This window comes from Colletotrichum abscissum (genome assembly GCF_030869225.1).
Source record: "Colletotrichum abscissum strain IMI 504890 chromosome Unknown Scaffold_2.1, whole genome shotgun sequence".
In the NCBI taxonomy this organism is placed as follows: Eukaryota; Fungi; Ascomycota; class Sordariomycetes; order Glomerellales; family Glomerellaceae; genus Colletotrichum; species Colletotrichum abscissum.
Genome location: NW_026850098.1, coordinates 275,656 through 300,397, shown reverse-complemented (window position 1 = coordinate 300,397; position 24,742 = coordinate 275,656). Strand labels below are relative to the sequence as shown.

Below are 24,742 nucleotides of genomic sequence, written 5' to 3'. Positions count from 1 at the left end.
TGCTGGACCGGCTTGCGAAGAACGTAGCATCGCTAAACATTCATCCAAGATATCTGATGCCAGAACGAATAGCGAAGCCTTGGAGACAAGCTAATTATATAATAGTTGTGTGCTGAAAATATGGAAAGGGACTGGGTTGTTTCTTGTCCTGTCTCAAATTTCGACAGAAGTGTATGTCCGGATAGGCAGTTTGCAGCCTCCTCAGGTTGCTGGACTTGATTGGCTGCACCTTTACGTTCGGTTTTTCACGATAGATCTCTTGTTGGTATCGAAATCTCGATGTTTGATAGCCAGAATTCTTAATCAACTTCACGCAACTGCTAATGTATTGTCAATCGCTTCCGCGCTACCTGAGTTAGGCTGAGAGGTCTTGATCGCACAAATGTTCTTTTGGTTCTGCAAGCCCGCCAAGTCAATTGGCATCGGCCAAGAGTCTGCTAGCAAGGGGCTTGAACCTTGTGAACGCCTCCAATTTGGCTTGTTCCGAATTCTTCCGTCCAAGAGGCTTATCATGAGATCTCTTACCCTAGAGCTTACATGTTGTTGTACCAAAAGCCTTTGGCTCCGCTTCTAGCGAATGCGAGGAAGAATGGAGATCTACCTTACCTTCCTGAATAGAAGAAACGGCTTCTGGCCTGCCTATGATTTTGGATGGAGAGCGTTCCCACAGAAGAGAATAACGCCGTTGTCAATCTGAGGCCGGTATCAGTATGACGGGCGCGAGTCTCCATGCGAGCATCACTTTGAGCAATCTTGCTGTCAGTATCAATTATAGTACCTGACGGGTATGGTCTAGCTTTCAGGTCATTGTATCATAGTTGCAATGCGTCGGTACCGAGCCCATTCGATGCAAGACCGATTGACGAGCGAGTTTATTATCACATACTCCAGCAAAAGTTAGTGAGAAGCTTCTCCTACAACATAAGAAAGCTTGACCTAATGGCCAAATATTGACAATCTAAGTTCTTTTGACAAAAAAGGAAAGTATTCGGTCAAATCAACTTCACCACGCTATCTCTACCATTTTCGACTACATAATCCTCTGTCCTATCGTCATCGCAGGCCAGTATCAGTATCCCGATTCTTTCATACGTCCCGTGGTCTGAATGTACTGAAGAACGATCGCCCTTGGTGTTTCCTGTCTTGCTGTGACCGCTGACGGTGAAAGTGTCTCCATCGTCATCCACCTTTCGAAGCACGAGAGAAAAAACTTTGGTCGGCATTTTCTTAGTGCCTATGCCGTTCTTGTTCCGAAGTTCGGGCTCTCTGCACAAGTGTAAAAGATAAATGGTGCTGCCAAGCGGCACATAATCTTTACCAGGCGCCCAGAAATTGTAGTCAGGGGCTATTTCCAGTAACGTGCTGCCGTGTAGAGCGAAATAGGTCGGTATAGGAGCGTCGATTTCCCCTTCTTCATCATTCTCTAGGCATGCTGTGATCATTGGCCCGGATAAAGTTATGTGGCCCGAGATAATCTCCATTGTTGGATCTGCTCCCGCAGACTCCGTTGAAGCTTCGATGACCACTGTTCTTTGCATTTTCGCATTCGCCTCTTCCATGAACTTGGATGCCAATGTCGTACGTAGGTTGGAATAGTGGATTCTTGATGTCACAGATGCCCATGACCACGTCGGAGCTGTCCAAGCGTCCGGTCGAGGGAGAACACTTTGGGTAGCCTGCCAGGCGAGATCGTCAAGCAAGCTGTCTTCCCAGACCCCGGCCAGGTACCTGTCTTTTCTATACCTCTGCATATTTTTTACCACGCCTGCAATGGCTGGGAGGATGTCATCCTGATAAGTGAGCCTCGTTCTTTTGTAATTCTGCACCGTACTGCGCCAATCTGGGTACAGCTCCTTGGCCTCAGTCGCAGATGACAAGTTTCGTACGTGAGCACCCTTGGTATGCGCCCATCTTGGTTCGGTGTCGTATATCGTGGTCTCTCCCATACACTCGCAGGCGCAGACCTCGTTACACTCCCAAGCCATCTCTACATCTCCAAGGTGTAGGATTCGGGGAGACAGTAGACGCTCCTGGAATACCCAGCCACGGTTCAGCAAAGGGAAGTTACCTGGGCTGTAGTTTGGTTCACCAGATGCGTCGGATGAGAAGAAGTGCGGAACGGTGTGTCGCACGTTTGCGTGCCATGTCTTCCCCTTGTCATCGCGATGCTCTACCCTCTTTGCTTTGTACTTGCTATCGCTATGGGCGAAGTAGCTCTGGTGAGGGTTCGAGGATTTTGTTCCCGAAATTGTGACGTGGGCGCCTTGAAAGACTGATGCCATATGAGCTGCCTCTGCCCTCCAATCGTCCTTGTCATCCTGGATGATACAGAGCGAGTCAATCCAGATGTAGCGGATTCCCAGCTTGCGAGTCAGTCTGACAGCGTCGCGATACCCTTCGGGCAAAGATGACCAAGTGATCCGGTGCATGTAGGAATGATATCGATCTTTGGTCAAGCGGATATCTATGGTGCCTCCCCAACAGTAGCTTAAGCAGACATATCTATCGCAAATCCCTTGGGTCTCGTGAAGTCGAATGTCGCAATCAGTTGTCTCTTGCGAACCCTCGACGTGATCGTCGAAAGGCCCTATGTCCAGAACGCGGGTTGGCATTCGCCTGTCACTATCTGTTGTCCTACATAATGAGTGCTCTGAAATGCAGTGCTGCAGGCGAGCTTGGAACCATTGAAAAGCTGCATCGGAAGATGTGTCTCCGGAAATGTGGTAAGCGAGGCCGATCGAGTCCCACGATGCGGGTTCCTCTATTGCGCCGGAATTAAAAAGGATCTAGGGAGACTTTCTACTCTGGAAGACTGGCTCACCTTGAGTACCGAAGAAGTTAAGTTCGGCAAGAACTTGCTCTCGTAACTGTGTCCAGGGGACAAAGATCTTGCTAAGATCCAAATGGTCGCTCCTGACAACAATAACACCGTAGGCCCCTGTCATCGTCGCTGATCTTCTTTTCGTTCGGATGAACTGGCGTCCAGCACATCCTGAGTTCCAGGTCTCCATCACAGAGACTCTTGAGCTAGTGGCAATGTGCCTTGGTAGACATGCTCGTACACCAGCGCAGATGATGCTGCAAGACGGACACCCAGCTGCGGCCCTCTTTTCGATATCCGTGACAAGAGAGAAAAACCCCTCGTCCATACCTCCACAGGTCATGCAATTCCCAGTCTTGGGGTCACGGTGTATTTCAGCTTTTCGCACCCCTATCTTGGCGAAGAACGTGTCGCATTTCTTCGCCAAGTTAACGGCGACAGTGCCAGCTCGGATGAATGGGTTATCTGATTTCCTATTAAAGAAAGAATCGTCCGAGTCACTGTCAGAATCGGCTTGTTGTTGATATTGCAGCCAATCGTTCTCCTCGCGGCTGACATTGTCATCATTAGTGTCGACTTGCAGTGTTAATCCCATTTTCAATCGATGTTGTGTCCAGGTGAGTGAAGGAATAGGATGGGGCTGATGTGCTGAAGATTGTGTGAGAAACACTTCTATTGATATGTACGGCCGACATAGAGCATTGTGATAGTGGCAGCCGAGTGCGAGAAGCTTTCTTTCCATGTCGTAGGACAGAACTTCGCGGGATATAGCGCCAAGACATCAGGCGCGCGCTTCGCCCCTGGAATGGCGGTGGCTGAGCGCAAAATAGAAAAGCTGAGATGGCGATCACTGATAATGTCGGTCGCTTCATGGGCCTCAAGTTCAGCTGGAAGGACTCAGGCGAATCAGCAACAGCCACCTTTCACAGACGACTAGCGATTCATGACACAAGCGCGCAGTCAAGAGTCAATTTGACCTGGTTCTTGTGTACCACATCCTTTCTGACTGAGGTTCTCGAGGAAGCTTATTCCAGCACGACGATCTAAATTGACAGTGCAACTGACGATAACCACCCAGCGAAGGGTCAAGCGCTTCGTCCAAGGCTCGTTCAGCGCGAAGCAATCAAAATTGTAATTTCCCTACATCCAGGTGGGATCACGTTTGCTATCAAAAAATACCTCATAAACGGAAACATAACACTAAGCAGTCGTCAGTAAATTTTACCCTCAGAAAGGACATCGAGATGCTCTGCCTTTATTTATGTATCAATGATGAGTCCTCGTCGATATCGCTAAGGATATGGTATGTAGGTAGCTTCAACTTGGACACCGCGAGGGGCGAACAAGGGCCAGCCACAATGGGCGCATGTTCCGCTCATGAGCAAGAAAAGATAACCATAGGTGACAAAGTAAGTAATCGAGAGGTAAAAACAAAGTCTTACTGAGCCCATCAAAGGCTTGACGTCGGACAAACTCCATCATGCTACTCTCAAGAAGCAGCAACCAAGCACGTGCGGTCGGTGGAATTACGAGTGAGCAGGTCGGTACTTTCTTGACTCCGGGCCTATTATCTACCGTCGACTGTTGGACGAAGGTCCCAGACCGATCATCCACAATTCTTTTGGGGCTGTTACCCACTTCGCGCTCCACATGTACCCATTCGCGAGCTTGTTGAACCTTGAGACCTACGACCGCCCGCGTGGCCTTGACCTGACTGAGTGCATGAGAAGACTTTGATGCGTGTTGCAACTTGCGACTCCTATTGTGAAGGTGCGATAGTCTCGAATTCGCCCGCGGCAGGAAGGAATCCAGAATCGGAATGTCGCGTCTGATCGTCTCGTCACCCCATGGGGCATGGAGAGTTCGATCCGGTAGTCTCAAGTTGCGACTTTGAATGCAACGACATGGTACTTCAACCAGGTTCAGACATGCCAGTAATACCCAGAAAACACGTGCTGTCAATTATATCATGCTCACTCGGCACTATAACAGACGCTATTTTAATATGCAAAATTCTCAGGCATGGTTGCAGCGTTGGTCGACGGACGAGTCAGTGTCACCACCTCGGTTTACCTATCCGGCTAGCAGCGCAACCTTGTGCTTCCTGAGTCGGTCCACGCGATAGGCTTTGACCAGGGGTTCGTTTCGAGGAGATGGAGAACGCGTCCTAAAGGAGACCCCTCGTCGGGAGCGAGTCATCTTCCCACGCAATAAGACAGCATATTCTGTGTAGATATCCGCATCAGATGGCGAACTGGAAAAGAAACCATCAACAGAGCCTCCCCACACGGGGCTGAGATTCCCTGCACTGCATCTGCAGCTTCCGGCGGCGGGGGGGGGGGGGGGGGTGCACGGAATTGCGAGACGGGGAGACGGCTGGGTGCGCATCAAAAACGTGGTGTCCCCTCGTCTGAGCTGAACGAAATCTCAAGAGACCGAAGAAGCTCGGTCCTTTGCGCTTTGGTTTCTTGCGGAATCGCCATGTACGGATGACGTCGCGGCGCAAGTGACCGTCGTGATGGTATTTCAACTACCGGCCGCTGTCGATGCCGAAGCTGTCGCGGTGATATGCTACTCCTTCATCTGCTTCTTCTCCAATATCCTACTGGGATGGCTGCTTTGGACGCACAATGACCGGACAAGTTGTAGGTTGCGGACCATCTTCTCTCTCCAGTGAATTCTCTTCCAGGATTACCTGGCGGCCAGTCGCAAATCATCTTACACATTCTTCTTAGATATTGCCTGCATCTCCTACGCTACTCTCATTATCACGACGACGAGTATTTGCCAGCAGTTCTACGACTACGCCTACTGGCGAGACATTTTGACAGAACAATTCTACTATGCGAGACAAAACGCCGATAATGCGGAGGTGCAATACCACAAGGGCTCCCAGGGCATCAAGCTCGTCCTCAGCTACGTTCGTACGTGCATGCTCTTTTTGTCGGGGGTTTCCTTAAGATAGCCCAAGAGCGACCTATCGGCCTTGGTGACTGGCGCCGCTGACTTGATTGACCGGAACAACAGGCATCTTTGGATTCACCATTGCATCAACATTTGTCTTTTTCTTGTAAGCCAGATGCCAAAGAGAAACTCTCCCCCCCTCCCCAAACAACAACAAGAGGTATTGCGTTTCTAACACGAAGAAAGTGCCTTATCCTTGGCCGCTAGTGTCTACGGATGGTTCGCGACAACGCCGAGGACAACACACACCATTTCCATTGTCGGAAGAGTCTTGCCCATCATTCTCACCAGTATCACCGTCGGCCTGATGCACTCTCCGCCGGCCCAGAAGTCGTTCCTGGTGTACATGTTTGTTGCCAATACACAATTTGTCCTGAGCCTTTTTGGAAGCGCTGTACTGTTGCTCATGATCCTTTTGAAATACGTCCACTCGCGGCGGAACCTCACAAGTTGGAACGTGCTCTACGGGAACCCGGACATGAACTCTTCGCTACCGGGCAGCAATAACGGCGGTGGCAGCGTCAAGGCACGGTCCGTCTGGCTGGGCAGTGGCTCAAGCCGCGGTGGACGAAGTCGAGCGTACAGCGGTGCTGGCACCAATAACACATATGACAGTTGGTTGGTGATCCGACTGTCGATCGCCTTCGCAGTGCTCTGGTCAGTCACACCACGTCCGACCGGAAGGCTGCGCACACGAATGTTCTAACCTCACGCTGGGACGAATGCTAACAGTTGGAAATGTATATGCAGTGTGTTTGAGTACACAAACGTGATACCGCGCATCGCCGCGGCAAGCCACACCATCGACACCGCCGACAACTTGGAGCCCGACCTCAGCGTGAGACGAGCACGTTCCAGTATCAGAGGATACGTTGCCGGCGTGACACCAAGCCTGGTCGCCTTTCTCGTCTTCGGGACGACCAAGACGTTTCAATGCAAGATTCACGACACCTTTATGCCAAAGGGATTCTCGAGGCGGAATAGGCAGACACGGAACCTGTCCCTCTCTTTGAGAGACTCGGCCGCCGCGTCCCCGCCCCATCCACCAGCTCGGCGCCCGCAGCAAGTAGACGAGTTCTCCCTCGCCGATATGAGCCCAAAGTTCCTGCAAAGCGGCACCTACAGCCCCCAATTTCCGTCTGGTGGCAACGTTAGTCCTAGGCTACCGTACGGATACCATGCAAGCCCTGGATCGAGTCTCGGCACGCCGAGGGGTGTGCTCCCGCCTAAGGCTCACATCAACCATGCTGGACAATTTCTGAGCCAGGGGGTCGGCGCCCCCAATCCGCGGACACATAGCGCTAGTTCCAGTCCGAGTCTACAGTCCAAGTTTTCAGTATACGGGCAGCCTGAGGCACGGATCAAGGCTCTTCGTCAGACACCATACAAATAGGAGCTGGCTGCAGAGCTGGAGGGGCGGAGGGCGGTCAATTTTCTTCAAGCTTTGTAGGCAGTGCGATGGAGTTACGGGCGTTGGGATGGGGACAATATCACGCAGATACCAGGCAAGGCTCTGATGGCTGAACATCAGTAGCAAAGCAATTCATTTCTCCCGCTTTATGACCGCGTGTCCCTCATTGTAGATTTCTTCCAGTCACGGAGCGCGCAAGGTATTTAATGAACCATAAAATGTCTAACGTAGTCTGGTGGACCATCAAGCTGGCTTGAGACAAAGAGTCACCCAGATAGTGGTGGTACGAGGAGAGATATGGGATGGACTATACGTTGTGGCAACTCTCTATTAGCGCTGTGGTGCTAAAGTTGAGTATGCCTTCCAAGTCCCGGGACTCTGGCTCGAGGGTTGATGGGACCTCAGTTTCGTTGACAAGTTCTCCCTCTACTAGGTTTATACACCTAATCACAGGTAGGAATACAACCGTGAGACACTTCACTTAGGACAAGGTGAGATAGTGAATGCAATTTAAGTCTTTACTTGAGCCTTTGAGCTAGATTCAACGCCCTGACCTGTTCACGCCGAACCTAATACCATACATGTTCCGACTACATTTTACTGCTGCCTCTGTCGCCCCATATTATGTTTGGCATGAATTAAATTCTCAATCATGACACCCAGCATCTACATAGAATCCTGCAGACATCGTTGCCCATCAATCAGTCGCAGTCGTCACAGAACGCGAGGCAGGCAAACTGGCAGCTGGCCCGTTGCAGAGACTCCTGTCTGCCGGGCCCATTGTAGGCTTCACTTTCGTTAGAAACACGCATGTCTCAAGTGTGTCTCTTAGAAAAAAGACTCACTATCGTGGCACTCGACAACGCAGTTATTGCAGGTTCCCTGGAACGGTGCTCCCGTGCAGGCAGCGATGACCGTGGGGGCCACCATGGCCGTGACGAAGAGGAGAGACTTGGTGAAGAGCATTGTTGGTGGTGACTCGATACTTGGGGAGTTCTAAAGAGAGATGAGTGCGTTGAGTCTGGTGTTGTTATAATGACGGAGTGTAGCGGAACTGAACCTCATACTTATACTTGCTCTGCCCATCGATTCTTCACATCGGTTATTCGAAGCCTAGCGAAAAGATCAGTCACATCACAATCAGTCCACAAGTTCGAGGTCTGGCGAAAATTCCTCACCTCCGAGTCAAAGGAATACGCATATCTCTTGGCACGCTCACAAGTGCTCCCAAATTGGCCGTCTCTTGGCGCAAGAGACACAGTCATCCCATAGTTCTGCAAATCTCTACTGTATTCAATCTCATAATATTTCCGACCCACTCCTTCAGCCTCGCGATGCCCACGCATCACAACTGATCATCAGATAAGATCACTACCCCGGCACTTCCCAACTCGCGACCCGGTACTTCATGTCCAAGCCGCCCAATTAACAGAGTCTATCGTGGACGAGAACTTTGCCGCCTAGCTGCGTGTCATGTGGGTGGTCTTGGCGGCCGACCATAGATACCTAGTTGCTATCCACTCTACCACTGCGAGCTAGACAAAAGATCAATCCTTCGACTTCAGCTGTACAAAAGGTCCAACTCAAACCTTTCGCCAAGAGAGACTACGTCCAAAGTTCCTTGGAGGACGAGATAGCCTGTTCTTAGAACCCAAATGGATTCATAGCTACGATGACAACATCGATTTCTAGGTCTGAACCATTCACAGTTCTGACATGAGTGGGAAACAGCGTGGTTCTCTTTGGAAGACTAGAAGTGATGCCTAGCGTGGAGTCAGTCCTCAACCGTATACCAAGCAGCGTCCATACGTAATGTCCAACTATTATCATCATCGTCACTGAGTTGGTGAAACGGATTCAAACGACAAGAAATGCCAGACCTGGAAGCAAACATTCAGCTCTCCATCTCTCTTAGATCAGCAGTCAGCAACGATAATCAGACATCCTCCATCTTCGTCAGACCACTATCATAATTCACCAACCAGTCCCCAGCAAAGTCCAGCTCGGGCAGCTTAATCTCCGGATTCCTCCTGTTAATACCCCTCGCGAACAGCACCCTCGCATACACCGGATCAAACACAAACACCGTCTCCCCCGTCAAGCTATTCCTCACTTCCGCCGTCGCTTCCATCTCGTCAATAGCAATGACCTCCTCCGGCCCTACCATCACAGTCGCCCGCTCGATTTGCATTTTTATGTGCTCCGCGACGCTGGCTTCGAACCGGGTGTCGATGAAGTGCAAGCTGTTCTTGCCCGCCGCCGCGACGTAGGGGGTATCCGGCGCCACGATCTGCGGGCCGTGCCAGGTTTCGATGAAGTTTGGAATGTAGGTGCCGCGGTATTCGTCTTGGAAGGTTGGAGTGCCCTCGCATGGTCGGAAGGGGCTGAAGATCATGGTTATGAGAGGTGCGCAGAGCATACTCGGTTGATATGGGGTTTTCCGTGAGATTTTGGGTTTCGGGGCTTGGACGATATCAGAGAATGCGTGATATTCTTAAATATTGTCAGGCTGTATGCCGACTATCTTACATAGGAAATGGCGCATCGTTGTACGGCGAGGTCGGAAGATGGGCCGAATACGAAAGGTCAGTCGCTTCCCATCAGCCAACAACCAACAGCCAACGACCAACACACGTCTTCGGATGAAGCGGCAAAGCTAGCGCCTTTCCACCAACCTCCTTCCGTCTTGGGCCACCTACTCTGATCTGCCTCTGGCAAGACTCTGAGATTGTTGGAGTCTTTAGAGGACGTAGGGACACCAGATGACTTTGGACGGTGGTGAGTGAGAACGTGTGTCAACAGATGTCTCTCGCTGACACCGCCCGGAGGATATGGGGCGTGGCTTTTCAGCCTTGGTCAGAGTGAGAACATCATCGAGATCACACTTGACGGCGACCTGAACCACCGACGACTCCACAGCGCGCAGGTATTCATGGCCGGTGACAGAGGACCGGGAGGTCACTTGATTTCCGTCTCGGAGCTCACGTCGATGACTGCGGAGGGTCCTGCTAATTTATTACCGACCTTATGGTCAAGGATGTACGAATCTGTGCGTCCGTCGCATGCAATTCGGCCGCTGCGGAAGTGAGTCGTGGCGGTGGGGAACGACGGGAGTCGTCTGTGTCGTCGGACTTTAAGCCCCCAACTGCACGATTGGAAAGTAGAAAGCAACAATAGGATATTAACGACTGTCTGAAACATTACAATACTGAATCAATGTCCTCGGAAATAGCAGTCGGACTCGTTCGTGGGATGTTTCTCGGTCCAAATGCGTAGGGGATCAGACGGATCCGACACGGCGTCGTGGTGGCCTCTTTCGCCAGACCAAGTCCACAATTGCCTGCGTAATTATGACAGTGGCTGAAAGGTAGAATAAAGGACTAAGTCTAGGTCCCAAGATCTAGGAATATTCAAGCAAAGATCCTCGAGATATCGCAGAGTCTCCGGCCTGGGCGGCGTGCACCTCTCGGCCCAAGCCAGCAAACCGAACGAATGCGATATGGACGGGAAAGTAGCGGCCTGCTTCGTCGGACGGCCCCTACATGGCTGTAGTGGCGCCTCACTTTATTTTTGAATTGCGATCGTATCACCTGTCGCTCACCTTGAAGTGGCTGCTTTAACCCGCAGACTTTACAACTGGGGTGAGGGTGAGCAGGGTGAGCAGGGTGAGCAGGGTGAGCAGGGTGAGCAGGGTGAGCAGGGTGAGCAGGGTGGAAGTGGGGTTGAAGAGTTCCCTTTCGGCCCAATACGAAGGCAGAAGATACTGAATTCAGAAAGGCGCCCTAAACAGTACATTAAAGTTGACCGTCAAATCACTTCATTAACTCATGAGAGATAGCACCTAGTATTCAGCCTAGCTATGTCTAAGTTTTATACCAACTCGATTCAGCTTCTCGTTGCATCTGTAATAAAGATACTGGATGAACAACCTCCGAGGGCAAGTCCAGGAGCTCGATGGCATGAGCATGAGAGTCGATGCTTGTAGTAATGAGAGGCTCTGGAATGACTTTGAGGTCATGCCTAGTATTTTGATCGGCAACCCTCTGCCAATTGCGTATCACGCTAGGTGTCAGCTTCCAATCCCATGTTCCTTGCCACCCAATACAAGTATAACTAGACTTTGCGTGGTAGAAGAACTTAAAAGCTTCACCCTTACGACCATTCCATAGTACCATTGTATGTAGGTGTGGAATTGAAAGTGCAGTTGTAGCAGCATTTCTTAAGAGATTCTCTATCCTGAGATTCTCTGTTTGGGTAAGTATCCTTGATGTAAGAGTCAGGAATCTCATGTGGCTCCAAACCCAGTCTTTTTGACGTGACTGGAAGAAGTCCGAAGCTTCAATCAAAAACGTAACGGAGAGCTGCTCGAGACTAAGACTCCTCTTGGCAAAAGCAGCACTGACCGTCGGTGATGTGATCCGGATTATATCAGGTGCAGTGATTGGTGAGATAGGTCGAAACGAGGTAATATATTCTTCATTAGTCTCTTCAAACACTGATATTTTCTTCAGTGCTTTTGGTAAGTGGGATTCGATAAGCCTTAGGTATTCTGTAGCGCGAGTCGTTAGTAGGTATAATATATATAGTCAAATACTATATCTTACCGGAATCCCAAATAAGATCTTGTGCCATCTTATCCAAACTTTGCCATGGCTCATAGATTAATGATTGTAATCGAGGAAGTTTATCGAATAGAAACCCTAGCACTCGAGGTTCAATCCATCTTCGACATTGTCGGCGAAGTACAAATCGTGTTATCGCTTTGACTTGAGGGAGGCCTTCCTTGAATGTGAGATGGAGAGGCTGAAATATTCGTGAAAAAGAATTTCCATTGGGGGCATCGACCTGACGTCCATTCATCCAGCCATGTTGAGAGTCGTGAAATGAATGCTTTGAGTCGAGGTGGGGTAACCGATGACCAGGCCGGTCGAATTTCAAATCCTCATCCTCGCCAACACCTCCAAAATAGAGGTTCTTAAAGCAATGCTCCTTATCGCTAGGAGACTGGAAGCTCAACTCCAGTGTCAGCTCGGCTCCCTCTACCACTGGCCATTGAGACAAGATCGAAAAAAGCTTCGTAATTGCTCGTCTAGCCATGCGGCCATCTTCACAAGCCCATGAAGAACTTTCAGTGGTCTGACAACTTCGACATGTATATGGCTTCAGCTCGATATTTAGCCAGATATGTCTAACAAGCTTTGCTTGTTTTACACTAATCATAGCTTCTATATCATCTAAACAGGAAGCTTGTAACTTCAGCTGGCGGAAGCTTTCCTTCTCTAGTATAGCCTGCCACTCCTTACAAACGGAAGCGCAGGCGCCCCAACCAGAAGTTTGTCGTGCAATAGTTTGAAGTATCATCTGCCGCAGTTCCCATGGTAGAGAACCCCAAGTCGCTACATGTGGCGGTATAGTGGTATGAGACTTGGAGCCCGGCATCAGAACCGGCTGAATCGGCACCGTCATTTGGGATGTCAAGAAGGTACTAAAGGTTCAGCGGTTAGGCAATGAAAACATTGACTGAATGAAATACGGAAAAGGGAAATACCTCGAGAAGTCAACCTGCCGTAGATAATAAACGAATATGTTATCGAATTTGACGTCTTGACTTGTTTCGTCAAGTTTACGTGTGAAAGTGTGAGATTAAGCAAGTCACTGCTTGTCAGATGCGAGTTTGAATACAGCCCTTGTCAACCTTGATAGTTAGAAACCATCGTATATCAAGGTCGACGAAAAGCTAGAGTTTATAGTTTCTAGGTTACTGTTATGGATAGGCAGAAGAGAATAATTTACGGGGTTCGAAGACTACAGGGTTGCCCAAACACCTTTTAACGGCAGGGCACCACTTACTTCTGTGCATTAATTGTTTATGGACTTTCAAGCAAATGGAACGACATATACAGCAATTATCATGTGGCTTTTGTGGTTGATATTGGCATCTTCGGCCCAAGTCGGCAAGAGATTGGACACGTCCGACCGGCGACGCGGGAACATGGTAGTCGACGTCGTCAGCCTTCATGTCCTCATATGGGTCGCTCTGGCATTAGTTGAAGAGCAAGAAGACCAGGAGTATTGAACTTCCCCCGAATACATCCAAGGTCAGTATAAATTCTCTCAAATGAGCTGTGGTGTCGTCTCACGGCTGCATTCCTGTCGGCACGGATCGGTAGGAGATGGGACGGACCCGACACGGAGAAGCGGGGCCGGTCGGCGGACGGAGGCAGGCCGACCATCGACTGGAATTCACGAATTAAAGGTGACACGAGCCAAGGTCAACTAGTCCCAGCCTTCTTATCATCCGGCCATCCAAGATCCTTCGAATATCTGGTCGTGACAGACTCATCATATCTTACCAGCACCTCCACAGCTAGCTGTTGGACTTGCCAAGGTCATTTACAACCCGTCCGAAGACGCCGCCGCCTCCTCGCCAGCCACAACTACCGTGCCATTCCGCGATGCACAGATCGGCAAACCTTCGCAGCGAATCGCACCGAGGTCTCGATACATCCGGCCAGCTGAATGAATCTTGGCAGCTCGATTCACCTCGTGAGGAGTAACCCTCCACTGAAAACAACCGCCATCATCACTGCAAGAGGAGCGATCTTCCCAAGAGACCTCGTCGCACGGCATCCCACATCTATCACAGTCCGATACGTGCGAAGCACAATCAAGTATCGCGAGATTTATATCCGGCGTCACTCTCCTAACCCATATCTGTCACAGTCAATGTTGTGATGGCTCCCAAACTGGAAGTGTCATGTCAATCCTCCCTTCGGGCACAGGCGCAACTGAGACACGAGGCTAACTCAACCAGTCCTCAAAGGCTCAGCCCATCCTTGCGGGGGAATGTTCGTGGAGACAACTGTACCCCGTATTCCCACTTGTTGGTGTTCCCGTGTGTCCCCGAACCCCAAAAGTGGCAGGCTGTCGTGGCGGTGGTGGTTGTCCCACCGCGGACTGGAATTCGGGATAGATGAGGCACCAAGACAACCCATCTGACCGCATTCCAGACGACAGCCATGTCAATTTCATACATCAACAACCAACGGTCCGTCGTTTTGCAAAGTCAGATGTTCTCTTCCTCCTGGCTGCTCACCCTCTGGTTCTCCCAAGTTCTAAGCCCGTCACACGGTACACGCGTAGACTGTAGACAGCAGACGTCCATACTCGCAAACCTCACCCAAGATACCACACAAGATACCACCCAAACCCTCACTAACAGCCTCACAATGCGCATCAATACCCTCCTCGCCATTCTCGGCACAACAGCCCTCGCCGCCGCAGACGCACCAGCCGTAACACCCTTCCTCACAAAACCAGGATCCCAACCAACGACCCTCGTCCCACAACCATCCTCCTCCTCCGCCATCCCAGCAGTCCCCTTACCACCAGCATCCTCCGCAGCATCTCCCCTCTCTTCCTCGCCGCCATCCCCACCGTCATCAAACTCCTCCTCCTCCGCCGGCGCAGCAACCCTCTCAACAACCACGACATCCCGCCCCGGCGGAACCCGCACGATCTCCCTCGCCCCCGTAAAGACAAACATCTACCAAGAGTGCGGCGGCCTCCGACCCACGCCCAACCCGTGCCCCGCCAGCTTCGAGTGCATCGACGACCCCTTCCGCAAGGGCTGCGGCCTGGCGTGCGATCAGACCGGCATCTGCGTCGTGCCCATCATGTGCGGCGGCATCGCGGCCATCAAGTGCCCCGCGGGCAAGTGGTGCGTTGATGATCCAAGAGATGACTGTCACCCGCTTCAGGGGGGTGCCGACTGTGCTGGGCTTTGCGTTTGATCTTATGGGGACGTGGAAAAGAGAAAGGGACGGAGAGAGAGATGGAATACCTAATCGTTGAAGAGATTGTTGAATTGTCATCTGGATAGGCGTTGTTGGGAGGACTGCTCTTCCGCATGGAACATTTTCTTTGTAATAGTTTGCTTGTTATGAAATAATAGGTTATAATTCATACATACCTTTCACTACTGTGAGTCTCCAGAGGTTCTCGTGAGGAAAAGGTGAAGGAAGGCTCGGTGAGCTCGACGAGGCCCGTGATGCTTTCCCGCAGACCCTCGGTGAGGACGGGAGGAAGTCGAGACCAAACAGGTTGTCAGAGACAAGAGGGAAACACCAAGGTCGACTGCCATCCCTCCAGGTGGTGTCAAGGAAGCCGCCATGTCTCCCAAGGTTTCCTGCCGTCCCGTGTCGACAGAGGGTTTCGCAGACCGTCCATGGACCAGACCTTCCGTCTCGTCAAGAGCATCGAGTCATCTCCGTTGCCCAACTCACCGGCATATCTACTCTCTCGATCTTTATGTTCATTGTTCTCAACCGAGTCAACCATTAGGAACAACGCATCGTCAACATCCCACTTAGTCCATAAGACCAACAGCGAAAATGTGCATCAAAACGATATATCACTACGAGTGCGGTCACACGAAGGACTTCACGCCAGTCTGCAAACGCGCCTTTGACGACTGCCCGTTCGGAATCACCCCAACGAAATGCGCAAACCCCACCCTTGTCGAAAAGACAGTCCGGGACGTCTGTTCTGCCATGGCGTGCAAGTACGAGCAACAGGACAAGCGATGGATCTGCCACGTGTGCGATATGGATAACGAGGACTCCATGACGTGCGAGGGTCAAGATTGTGACCATGGCGTCTGCGCTGAGTGCCTTCCTTGTGAGTACTTCGTAGAGAGGGTATGGGGACGCGAGCTGACTTTTTCCGATAGGGGAGTCTTCCTTGGCGAATATTCCGCACAGAACTCCCGAGGAAATGGAACTGGCGGAGCTTCGAGCCATGGGGCGCGAGCCAGACAAACAATTTCAGTCAACCCTTCAGTCTCCGTTGTCTGTTCCGTCTCAGTCAACTGTCGAGACTTTGTCAACTCAGTTGACTGCTCCAACTCAACTGACCACACCGACCCAACTGACTGAGCCAACCCAGTTGGCTGAGCCCGCCAAACGCTCCGAGAACATAAAACCGCCAAGGTTCCGCTGCAAAGGTTGCTCCGTCTGCATAGTCCCGGACGCGCCATCGAGACCGCGACGACCCAAATCAAAGACGCCGCAGCCCAAACCTCCCAAGGTCCCGGTCTACGACTCCGGGGCGGGAGGCTGGGTCCAACGGCCTGACAGAAGAGTTAGGATAAGCCTTAGAAGGGAAGACACAAGTACCATGGGAGTCGGTGGAAGGCAGTCAAAGCTATTGGAAATGGTCGAGGAACTAAATGGTCAAAAAAACTAGATTAGACGAGGCTAGGCAAAAAGGCCAGCCTCTCTGTTCGCGTCTAGGGAAGGTTTCTCTCAAAAGTCTATCGGTCATGGCTCTATAGCGGTAGTAAAGTAAATACGCAAAAGAAGAAAGAGAACACAAGTAGCAGTCAATCAAACGGTTTATTTACCGCCTGAGAAAGACACGACGGCCCACTTGCCGCTCCAAGCCCACTTCCGTGAGCCAGAATCGCCGCCGCCGCCTTCGGTGGCGAGCAGCTTCTCGTCCTCGCCAGGCTGGAGGCCGACGACAACATCGGCCTTGCACGTGCGGAGGGCCAGGATGTTGAGGCCGGATCCGGGGCCGAGGTTCTTGAGGGCTTCCGTGAAGGGTGTGGCAGCATCCCAGTTGGCCTAGTTGTCATTAGCATCATAGCCACTTTGTTAAGTAGAATGTGGAACTCACATCACCAGTCAGCTTGCGGTAGTTGAGATCACCCTTGAAGATGACAACTTCGCTGGCCTTGAGGTCCTCGTACAGCTCCTTGGCCTCCTCGGGCAATTGCCAAAAGGGGCCGGGGTGCGTCCAGTAGCGGTTGGGCCGGAGGATGAGCTGTCCCTCGGCGTGGAACTGGCTCCACTCCTGGAAGAGGAAAGCCAGGCTCTCCGAGTCCGCAGCCGAAAGAGGCTCGGGGGTCTTGCCTTGGAGCTCCTCCTCTTCGGAGGGTGTCTCGTAGAAGCGCTTAGGGCTGGCAATGGCGCTGAGGAGCTGGGCAAAGTCACCCGGGAGCACGTCGGATACGAACCAGGGGATGGACTTGGGGTGCAGGACGACGTTGGTGGCCAGGCCGGCAGACAAAAGGTACCCGGCGAGGATGAGGTCGACGTAGAGCTCGAAACCGGCGTTGTCGAGCACAATGTCGACGCGGCGCTCAGCCTTGCCCTCGGCCTTGGCCTTCTTCAGGAGCTCGTAGACGGCGGGGAGATCGTTGACGACAATGTTCTTCTCGGACGCCTTGCGGGCCTCGGAGCCCTGCAGCTTCTGGATATCTTCGTAGGTCAAGCTCGTCAGGAGGGAGAGGTCGGTGGCGTTACCCCAGAGGCAGATTTCGCACATTTCGGTGAAGAGCAGCTTCTCGGCGGCCTCGTCCTGGGCGGCACCCTTGTTCTTGTGAAGCTGCTCGACTAGCTCCTTGTACTTTGACGCCAGCTCGATCACGGCGGGGCGGGAGGATCTGAATGTGCTCATCTTTTGGCGGGCAAAGACGTCGTAGTTCTTCCAGTGGGTGGACCGGGCAAAGTGCGTGCTGATGCGTCTGTTGCTGTTAGCACGTGTTTGCCAAGTGGTTTGCCATATGTAGCTTACCTGAAGAGGTAGCACTCGGTGTAAAGCCACGGCACGTTCAGCCATGTGGGAGAGCCAAGCTTCTTGAGCTCCTCGTTGTAGATGCTCACGTCGGGGTATCCATCGTCTTCGATCGGTCTGGTATGGAGAGTATAGTCAGCAACTATCGTACTGGAGGTGTCGATGGAGAGCCGTACGTCAAAGCGCGGTCGTGCTGAACCTCGTATTTGATCTTGGCAATCTCCTCAATGATCTTCTTGCCCTCGGCTTCCTTCTCGGCGTCCTTGGTCTGGGTGACGGATCGGTAGAGGTCGTCGATGGCTTGGGTCTGTGACGAGGCTGTCAGCAAGACGTGAATTGTCAACAAGGATGCCAAATACACACAATAATGACGGGCCAGCGCTCGCGAGCAGTGACCCAGCCAAAGGAGGTCTTGTCGCCGGTCGAGTAGGGAGCTGTCAATTGCATGGTGATTAGCTTGGTGCGAGGTTTGTGGTGATGTCTGGAGGCACCAATGGCGGGGAACCATACCAGGCATCTTGGATCTGAAGAAGGAATTGGGTATCGAGAGAGTCCAGCAGAGGTTGACCAGAAAGAAGATGCAATTCAGAGGGACTCAGAGAAAGATAGGGGAAAGCAGCGAGATTATCAGGTTATCTCGAGAGATTTCGTTTGCGACGACGTGTCTCATCTTTTTTGGGTGCCAAAACGCCGACCGCCGAGTTTCTGTGACAAAACGGCAGCAGCTCCCCGCCATGGTGGGGCAGGGGCTACGTGCACGGTTCTTTCCTTCCAGGTTAGCGCGGGGCACGTCCCCGATACAGAAATATCGAGCGAAATGACGTAAGCCCCTGGTTTCGGATAAACGTATTCATCTATCCATATCAGTCACTTAAAGGCAGCTGATTGCTCATCTCATCACATCCAGCTCCTGTTCACTCATCACCGTTCATTCTCATCTCTCATCTCACAAATCTTACCATCACCATGACCATTTGTTCATCATGTTCGGCTATATTGCTTACAGCATCCAAGTGAAATACTGTAAACTTCCCGTACAAACTCAAACTCTCCCTAGAATAGACATGGCAGGTGCCACGGCACGTGCCGCCCCTCGGTTCGCCCCCGTCGAGAATTGTCGCGTCCGTTTCAGTCCTTGGTTCCAGACTCTTCAAAATGGGCCTTGTACGCGCCATCATAAGAGCTTATACATTTACTCAAGTCGACTTATGATTCAGGTTATAGAAAACTTACTATAGTCCGCAATGACGGTCAATATGTAAGGGCGCACGATGGCCTCCTGCGAATTGGTCTAGCACCAATACATTGGTGGAAAAGGCGACAGTCTCATGAATTTGACTAGAATGAGTAAAAGAATCCATGATCTTTTTGGTGTTTTGTTTGAAAGGTATAATGTGCACACCTTGACTTTGTACGTTGATTGCACTGCGGTAACCAGGCTCAACAGCCGAGCCTAGAGGTGGGATCATTCAGTCAGTGACATATCGGAGATGATAGCTTTACCAGCGTCAAGAGTCTCAGTTCCCCCAATACAACTTCGCCCTCTCAACGTATTTCTTTTTCACGCTGCCTAGATTTGCATGTCACGGAAGGACATCAATCAAGCGTCATAGACTCCAATGATAAAGCCAATTGCGGTTGTCTTTCGACATCTCAAGTTGTGAAAGTAGCAGACCAAGTTTGCGGGGCGCTCCAAGGCGTCTACTATCACTGGCTTTGGAATGAGAGATCCGATGAGAAATAAAGCTATAAGAAAAGCTAGATCGTGTAATACTCATGTTCGCCAAATGCCATCATTGGTCGGCTGTGATGCTTGAATGTTGTCAAGTTGTCAACTAATCAATTACACCAAACCCCACAGAACCCCAGAACCCCAGAATTACCCCGGCCTCTCCGGACGTCTCTCCAGCCTCAGAGGGAATATTGCGGGGGGAACACGCCTCGCGCTCCCTTCCACATGGGCTCTTAATTCATGCATGTCTATGCTGCATGTTGCGTCTGGAGCCAAGTCTTGCGTGTCTGTCACTGCGGGACTACCCGCCTTCGAAGGTTACCTTGCATGAGCAATGTCTCGAACCACCTTCATCTCAACTGCCGTCGATGGGCCCTGGGAGTCACAGATACTCATCCTTCGGGGGGCTAATGACCCAGCATTGCGGTTCTCCCACGTGTCAAACGCACTTCGGATGGCTGCCGATCTACACGTCCACTCTATCGTAACCATATGATCAACCATCGGCGGAGATCGATTGTCTATTTTGACGTTCAGATTGAGAAAAGCGTAACTTCCTACTGCATGTCTCCAATTCGTCTCTGTGGTTTCTGAACGATGTTTGGCCATCTCCAGTTTTAGAGATGACGTAGTTGAGAATGTACGAGCTGTAGATCACGTCGAGATATCTTCCCACCCCTATGTCGTTCAAAACTCACAATGTTCGATCATTTTCGCATGTGTTCTTTGCTAAGGTCGACGTGCCAAAATCGCAACATCGTGGCATACGGCGCAGGAGAACTTTAATCGAATCTACACCCCTTCGTCCAAACCACTCTACCCTCCGATAGAACTTTCCCCTACGCCGTGGAGGGTGAACAATACATAACGCGCAAGACCTTCCATTTCTGGGGTTCCGTAGCAGCGATATAGCGATGGCAGAGAGCAGGCATGTGAACATCTGAAGTGAAGCAGTCTCAAGCCTCAAAAGTTGGCATGAGTTCAGAGGGCCGAGGGATTACACCTAGCAAATTGCAACGCTTGCTGGCACCATCGGTAGCATCTACGCTTTCCGTAAGAGATTGCCGAGAACACGATGCATCGAGTCAGGAACAGGTCGTCAACTCCGCTATTTTGTCTCGAACATCTCCCAAAAGACTCGTAAACCGACATCGTGGGGCGTTCATTATTGCTCTTCCGAATTCGCCCGCAGGTGGAAAACGGGTCCTGTCGTGCTCTCCACCAGCAATACCGGGATCTCATGCGCGAACCACGATGCATCGATGCCAATGTGAAGCGGTGACGAGTCTTTTGCAATGAGAAAATTTGATGCCATCAGGGGATCATGAACAGACGTTTGTCCAGTATCACAACTATGTAGCTCACGTAATTAGCGTCGGCAACAAAAGCCGACTACCCAGGCATCGGCGGAGAGAACACCGAGCTTTTATTTTTCGCGTTTCAATGACGCAAACTTCATCGGTCAAAGGCAACGGCATTTCGAACATCTCGGCCGGGCCCTGCCGACACGAAAATCCAACTGAAAGAGCGCATTGCAGAAGCGAATTTGCTTGCAAAGGATCGCCTGCAGAAAATTCTGCTTTTGATTACAGGGACCAGTCAGAAACCAACCCCGCGGGCAAAGAGGTCGAGCACACGCGAACTAGCCTGCTAGGTAACGTTGCTGTGGGACTTCTTAGTCAAGCAGCAGCATGGCGCCGGGGATGGCATGACTCCTGACGTACAAGAGCCCGGGCTCAATAACCATAAAAGCAAAGTCTGGAAGCGTCGAGGAGTGGGCGAGTTGAGTAATAGCGCGGTCCCGGCATCGCTGCCAAGGGTGCGGCTCAATTTGACTTTTCTTTGGGGCTTCGACGAATATCCCGGTATGAGATCCGGTATGAGGGATGTTTTCTCATCCGGGAACCGTCAAATTAACGTGGCGACCATGTGGGCGTTCCATTCGAAACCTGAAAGACAATTAAAGTTCTGTCATTGTGGCCGGTATATCTGCACGTCGACCAGTTGTTGTTGTCGACTCAACGGCCTCTTCTCGGTGCTATTGCTGACAAGATGGGGGATTTTCCCCTCACAATCCTCACTCGAGTCTGGGCCAGCGGGATCCCCAGAGAAGTCAAAACATTCCCCACGGGAAAAACACCTTAGTCACGAACACTTCTGCCCTCTGGCACTTTACCGCCGGCGGTGGGGAAGTGGTAAAGATTTCTGCTTTGAATCCACCCAGAGTCCCAGACCAACTCGGCCAACTTCCGCTTCTGGCGTTAGCTCCGGGACTTTCCCCCGACGTTACACGCCTTGGCCTTTGCTTTTCCCGTAATTCTTTTTTACTTTGGTATTTTTTTACGACTGCGAACCCGCTGCGGGGGTGGACCAAATCGTGTGATGTGCCAGACTTCTCTATGTGCGGGTGGGCGGGGTATGAACTCCATGAACCAGGGGGTCAAGGTGGAAACAAGACGGAGGACTCCGCTGTTTGTCCCGCCAGCTCTTGAGCACCCAGAGGATTTTTGAAGGGGTTGGAGCGTTGGAGATGCTTCGGGTTCGGAAACCTTCGGGCGAATGCCAACTGATGCCAACGTTTGCCAAACCTGAGGGGAGGTGATCATCGGGCAAAGAGCAAGCCGTAGTAGAACGCGTATTTGGAGCCGACGTCTGGATCCGGGAATCATAAGCACCATGTCGGTCAGTACTCAGATCCCACCACGCTGATCTGACATACCCCGGATTTCCAGCAACTGAGAATCTCACATGTACACGCAGTCGAAGAAGCAACACAGATCGAACATGCCAGACGAGGCTTCCCTGGGTTCAGACAGGTCAATGATGGACTCAAGGAGCTAGCAATAACATTGACACGACGGAAGATCCAAGAACCTAGCCCATGGGACCCATCTCGTTCGACTCTGCGGGACGGTCTACACAGAGTCGCATCAAAACTTGACACATCCTGTCCCCATCTGGCAAAAGTTGCCCCATCGCCAAAGGACGTCTCCCTGGTCAACCACCCCCCAGGAAGGCAGTCCTTAGCGTCGGTGCTCCCAAGAATAAGTACAGACGATGGCCCGGCCTGTTGGGTGAGGTGATCGTCTTATTATTTTCCGGCGCCTGCTTCCCGTGATTGTCACTCGGTTGTCTTGCGTTACGAGGTCGACTCTTTTGCTCGTCAATCGCCTTTTGCAATCATGGCCGTCCAAGCAGCCACCGCCGCCGAGGCGCGCACGCAGCTTGCCTACCAGAACAGATGGAAGTCGCTGGCAAACAACCCCAAGATTCTCGTCATTGCCCTCTTTGCATCCTTTGGAGGTTTTGAGTATGGATACCAGCAGGGTATGTCTCTAATCTCCCGAATCCGATGACGACTGTTCCGTTGCTGACCTCATCGTCTTCCTAGGTGTCCTCGGACAATCTCTTGTCATGACGCGCTTCAAGGACAACTTCCCTTCCGTCGTCAACTCGTCCAGCGCGACGGGCTGGTTGACTTCCATCCTCCAGCTCGGCGGTATACTGGGCTCCGTCAGCGCCGGTGTCTTTGGCGAGGTCTTCTCCCGCAAGTACACCATGTTCTCCGCCTGTCTCTGGGTCGTCCTGGGCAGTTACCTCTACACTGGCGCAAGCTACCACAAGCCTGAGCTCCTCTACGCCGGCCGTTTCTTCACCGGTCTTGGTGTCGGAACCTTTAGTGGTGTCGGGTAAGTCTGCCCTCTGTCTAAGAACTTACGCCGAGGCCACGATGCTAACCAACTCTCAGCCCTCTGTACAACGCCGAGCTCGCCGCCCCCGAAATGAGAGGTTTCATCGTCTCCTTCTACCAATTCGCCACCATTCTCGGAATTATGCTTTCCTTCTGGATCGGATACGGCAGCAACTACATCGGCGGCATCGGCGAGGGCCAGTCCGACCTCGCATGGAGACTCCCCTCCTACATCCAGGGTGTCCCCGCCGCCCTTCTCGCCCTCGGAATCTGGTGGCTGCCCTTCTCCCCTCGCTGGCTCGTGAAGCAGGGCCGCGACGAAGAGGCCGTCAAGACCATCGCGTACCTCCGCAAGCTCCCCGAGGATAGCGAGCTTGTCCAGGTTGAGTTCAAGGAGATCAAGGCCGAGGCCCTCTTCGAGCAGCGCTCGTTCCAGAAGGCGTTCCCTCAGTTGGCCGAAAAGGAGAAGACGAGCGTTTGGATGCGCGAGGTTGCGCAGTACTGGCGTATTCTCCGCTCCTGGGACCATTTCAAGCGTGTTGCGTATGCTTGGCTGGTCATGTTCTGGCAACAGTAAGTCTACCACAACCTCCTTGGCCCCCGCGACCAAACTAACTGAGTCTGCTAGGTGGTCCGGTATCGACGCCATCATCTACTACGCCAGCAACGTCTTCCAGAGCCTCGGTCTCACCGGCGGCACGACTGCTCTCTTGGCCACTGGCGTCACCGGTGTCGTCTTCTTCATCAGCACCCTTCCCGCCATGGCCATCATCGACAAGGTCGGCAGAAAGCCCATTCTGATTGTTGGCTCCATTGTCATGTTGATCTCCATGGTCATCCCCGGCATTATTGTCGCCAAGTTCAGCCACGACTGGCCGGGCCATCCTGTTGAGGGATGGGTTGCCGTCGCCTTCATCTGGATTTACAGTACGTTGAGCCTTTCTGTCTCCAGTCGAGATCTCTTAAGGACTAGGTATGCTAACTTTACATCTCAGTTGCCGGTTTCGGAGCTTCGTGGGGCCCCGTTTCATGGACCCTTGTTTCCGAGATCTTCCCCCTCTCCATCCGCGCCAAGGGTGCTTCCATCGGCGCATCAAGCAACTGGGTATGCACTCCAAGCCTCTTTCTTTTTAGACATTGACATCAGACTAACATCAACCTGTTAGCTCAACAACTTCGCCGTCGCCTTCTACGTTCCCTCCATGCTCGAGAGCTGGAAGTGGGGAACCTACATCTTCTTCGCCGTCTTCCTCGGCGCCAGCATCATCTGGGTGCACTTCGCCTTGCCCGAGACCAAGGGCGCCACCCTTGAGGAGATGGACCGTGTCTTTGGCAGCAACGCGGGTGCCGAGGACAGCGTTTTGCTCGAGCAGGCTAGACGGGATGTCGGCCTGACTGAGGACCTGGAGGACAGCGCTATCCACGCTGAGAAGAAGGGGCTCCACGAGTCTCACCATGAGTCTGCTTGAAGACCTGCCATCTCATCTAGAACTGTGCTCGCTGAAGAGCTTGATACCCACACTCCTGTAAGACTGCATCATGTGT

General features: G+C 51.9%; 10 protein-coding genes across 10 annotated transcripts; 4 read left to right on the top strand and 6 right to left on the bottom strand.

The window, feature by feature from the left end:
* Nucleotides 1–992: 992 nt before the first annotated feature.
* On the bottom strand, nt 993–3,416 carry CABS01_00794 (uncharacterized protein; the record flags this gene model as incomplete). The annotated part of the gene is made up of 2 exons (XM_060534175.1): nt 993–2,761; nt 2,822–3,416. 2 exons carry the CDS (start codon nt 3,414–3,416, stop codon nt 993–995), a joined length of 2,364 nt encoding a protein of 787 aa, XP_060401253.1.
* A 1,923-nt stretch (nt 3,417–5,339) lies between these two features.
* On the top strand, nt 5,340–7,178 carry CABS01_00793 (uncharacterized protein; the record flags this gene model as incomplete). Its single annotated transcript, XM_060534174.1, has 5 exons — nt 5,340–5,466; nt 5,557–5,745; nt 5,849–5,891; nt 5,972–6,442; nt 6,536–7,178. 5 exons carry the CDS (start codon nt 5,340–5,342, stop codon nt 7,176–7,178), a joined length of 1,473 nt encoding a protein of 490 aa, XP_060401252.1.
* A 719-nt stretch (nt 7,179–7,897) lies between these two features.
* CABS01_00792 (uncharacterized protein) lies at nt 7,898–8,162 on the bottom strand (the record flags this gene model as incomplete). The annotated part of the gene is made up of 2 exons (XM_060534173.1): nt 7,898–7,983; nt 8,042–8,162. The coding sequence occupies 2 exons, from the start codon at nt 8,160–8,162 to the stop codon at nt 7,898–7,900; spliced, it is 207 nt and encodes a 68-aa protein (XP_060401251.1).
* Nucleotides 8,163–9,132: 970 nt separating this feature from the next.
* Nucleotides 9,133–9,591, bottom strand: CABS01_00791 (uncharacterized protein; the record flags this gene model as incomplete). Its single annotated transcript, XM_060534172.1, has 1 exon — nt 9,133–9,591. The coding sequence occupies one exon, from the start codon at nt 9,589–9,591 to the stop codon at nt 9,133–9,135; it is 459 nt and encodes a 152-aa protein (XP_060401250.1).
* A 563-nt stretch (nt 9,592–10,154) lies between these two features.
* On the bottom strand, nt 10,155–10,397 carry CABS01_00790 (uncharacterized protein; the record flags this gene model as incomplete). Its single annotated transcript, XM_060534171.1, has 1 exon — nt 10,155–10,397. One exon carries the CDS (start codon nt 10,395–10,397, stop codon nt 10,155–10,157), a length of 243 nt encoding a protein of 80 aa, XP_060401249.1.
* Nucleotides 10,398–11,059: 662 nt separating this feature from the next.
* CABS01_00789 (uncharacterized protein) lies at nt 11,060–12,662 on the bottom strand (the record flags this gene model as incomplete). Its single annotated transcript, XM_060534170.1, has 2 exons — nt 11,060–11,745; nt 11,801–12,662. 2 exons carry the CDS (start codon nt 12,660–12,662, stop codon nt 11,060–11,062), a joined length of 1,548 nt encoding a protein of 515 aa, XP_060401248.1.
* Nucleotides 12,663–14,215: 1,553 nt separating this feature from the next.
* CABS01_00788 (uncharacterized protein) lies at nt 14,216–14,989 on the top strand (the record flags this gene model as incomplete). Its single annotated transcript, XM_060534169.1, has 1 exon — nt 14,216–14,989. The coding sequence occupies one exon, from the start codon at nt 14,216–14,218 to the stop codon at nt 14,987–14,989; it is 774 nt and encodes a 257-aa protein (XP_060401247.1).
* A 600-nt stretch (nt 14,990–15,589) lies between these two features.
* Nucleotides 15,590–16,442, top strand: CABS01_00787 (uncharacterized protein; the record flags this gene model as incomplete). The annotated part of the gene is made up of 2 exons (XM_060534168.1): nt 15,590–15,875; nt 15,928–16,442. 2 exons carry the CDS (start codon nt 15,590–15,592, stop codon nt 16,440–16,442), a joined length of 801 nt encoding a protein of 266 aa, XP_060401246.1.
* A 149-nt stretch (nt 16,443–16,591) lies between these two features.
* Nucleotides 16,592–18,221, bottom strand: CABS01_00786 (uncharacterized protein; the record flags this gene model as incomplete). The annotated part of the gene is made up of 5 exons (XM_060534167.1): nt 16,592–16,822; nt 16,875–17,724; nt 17,775–17,891; nt 17,951–18,081; nt 18,138–18,221. The coding sequence occupies 5 exons, from the start codon at nt 18,219–18,221 to the stop codon at nt 16,592–16,594; spliced, it is 1,413 nt and encodes a 470-aa protein (XP_060401245.1).
* A 4,467-nt stretch (nt 18,222–22,688) lies between these two features.
* On the top strand, nt 22,689–24,666 carry CABS01_00785 (quinate permease; the record flags this gene model as incomplete). The annotated part of the gene is made up of 6 exons (XM_060534166.1): nt 22,689–22,833; nt 22,898–23,195; nt 23,255–23,770; nt 23,826–24,124; nt 24,193–24,302; nt 24,364–24,666. 6 exons carry the CDS (start codon nt 22,689–22,691, stop codon nt 24,664–24,666), a joined length of 1,671 nt encoding a protein of 556 aa, XP_060401244.1.
* Nucleotides 24,667–24,742: the final 76 nt, after the last annotated feature.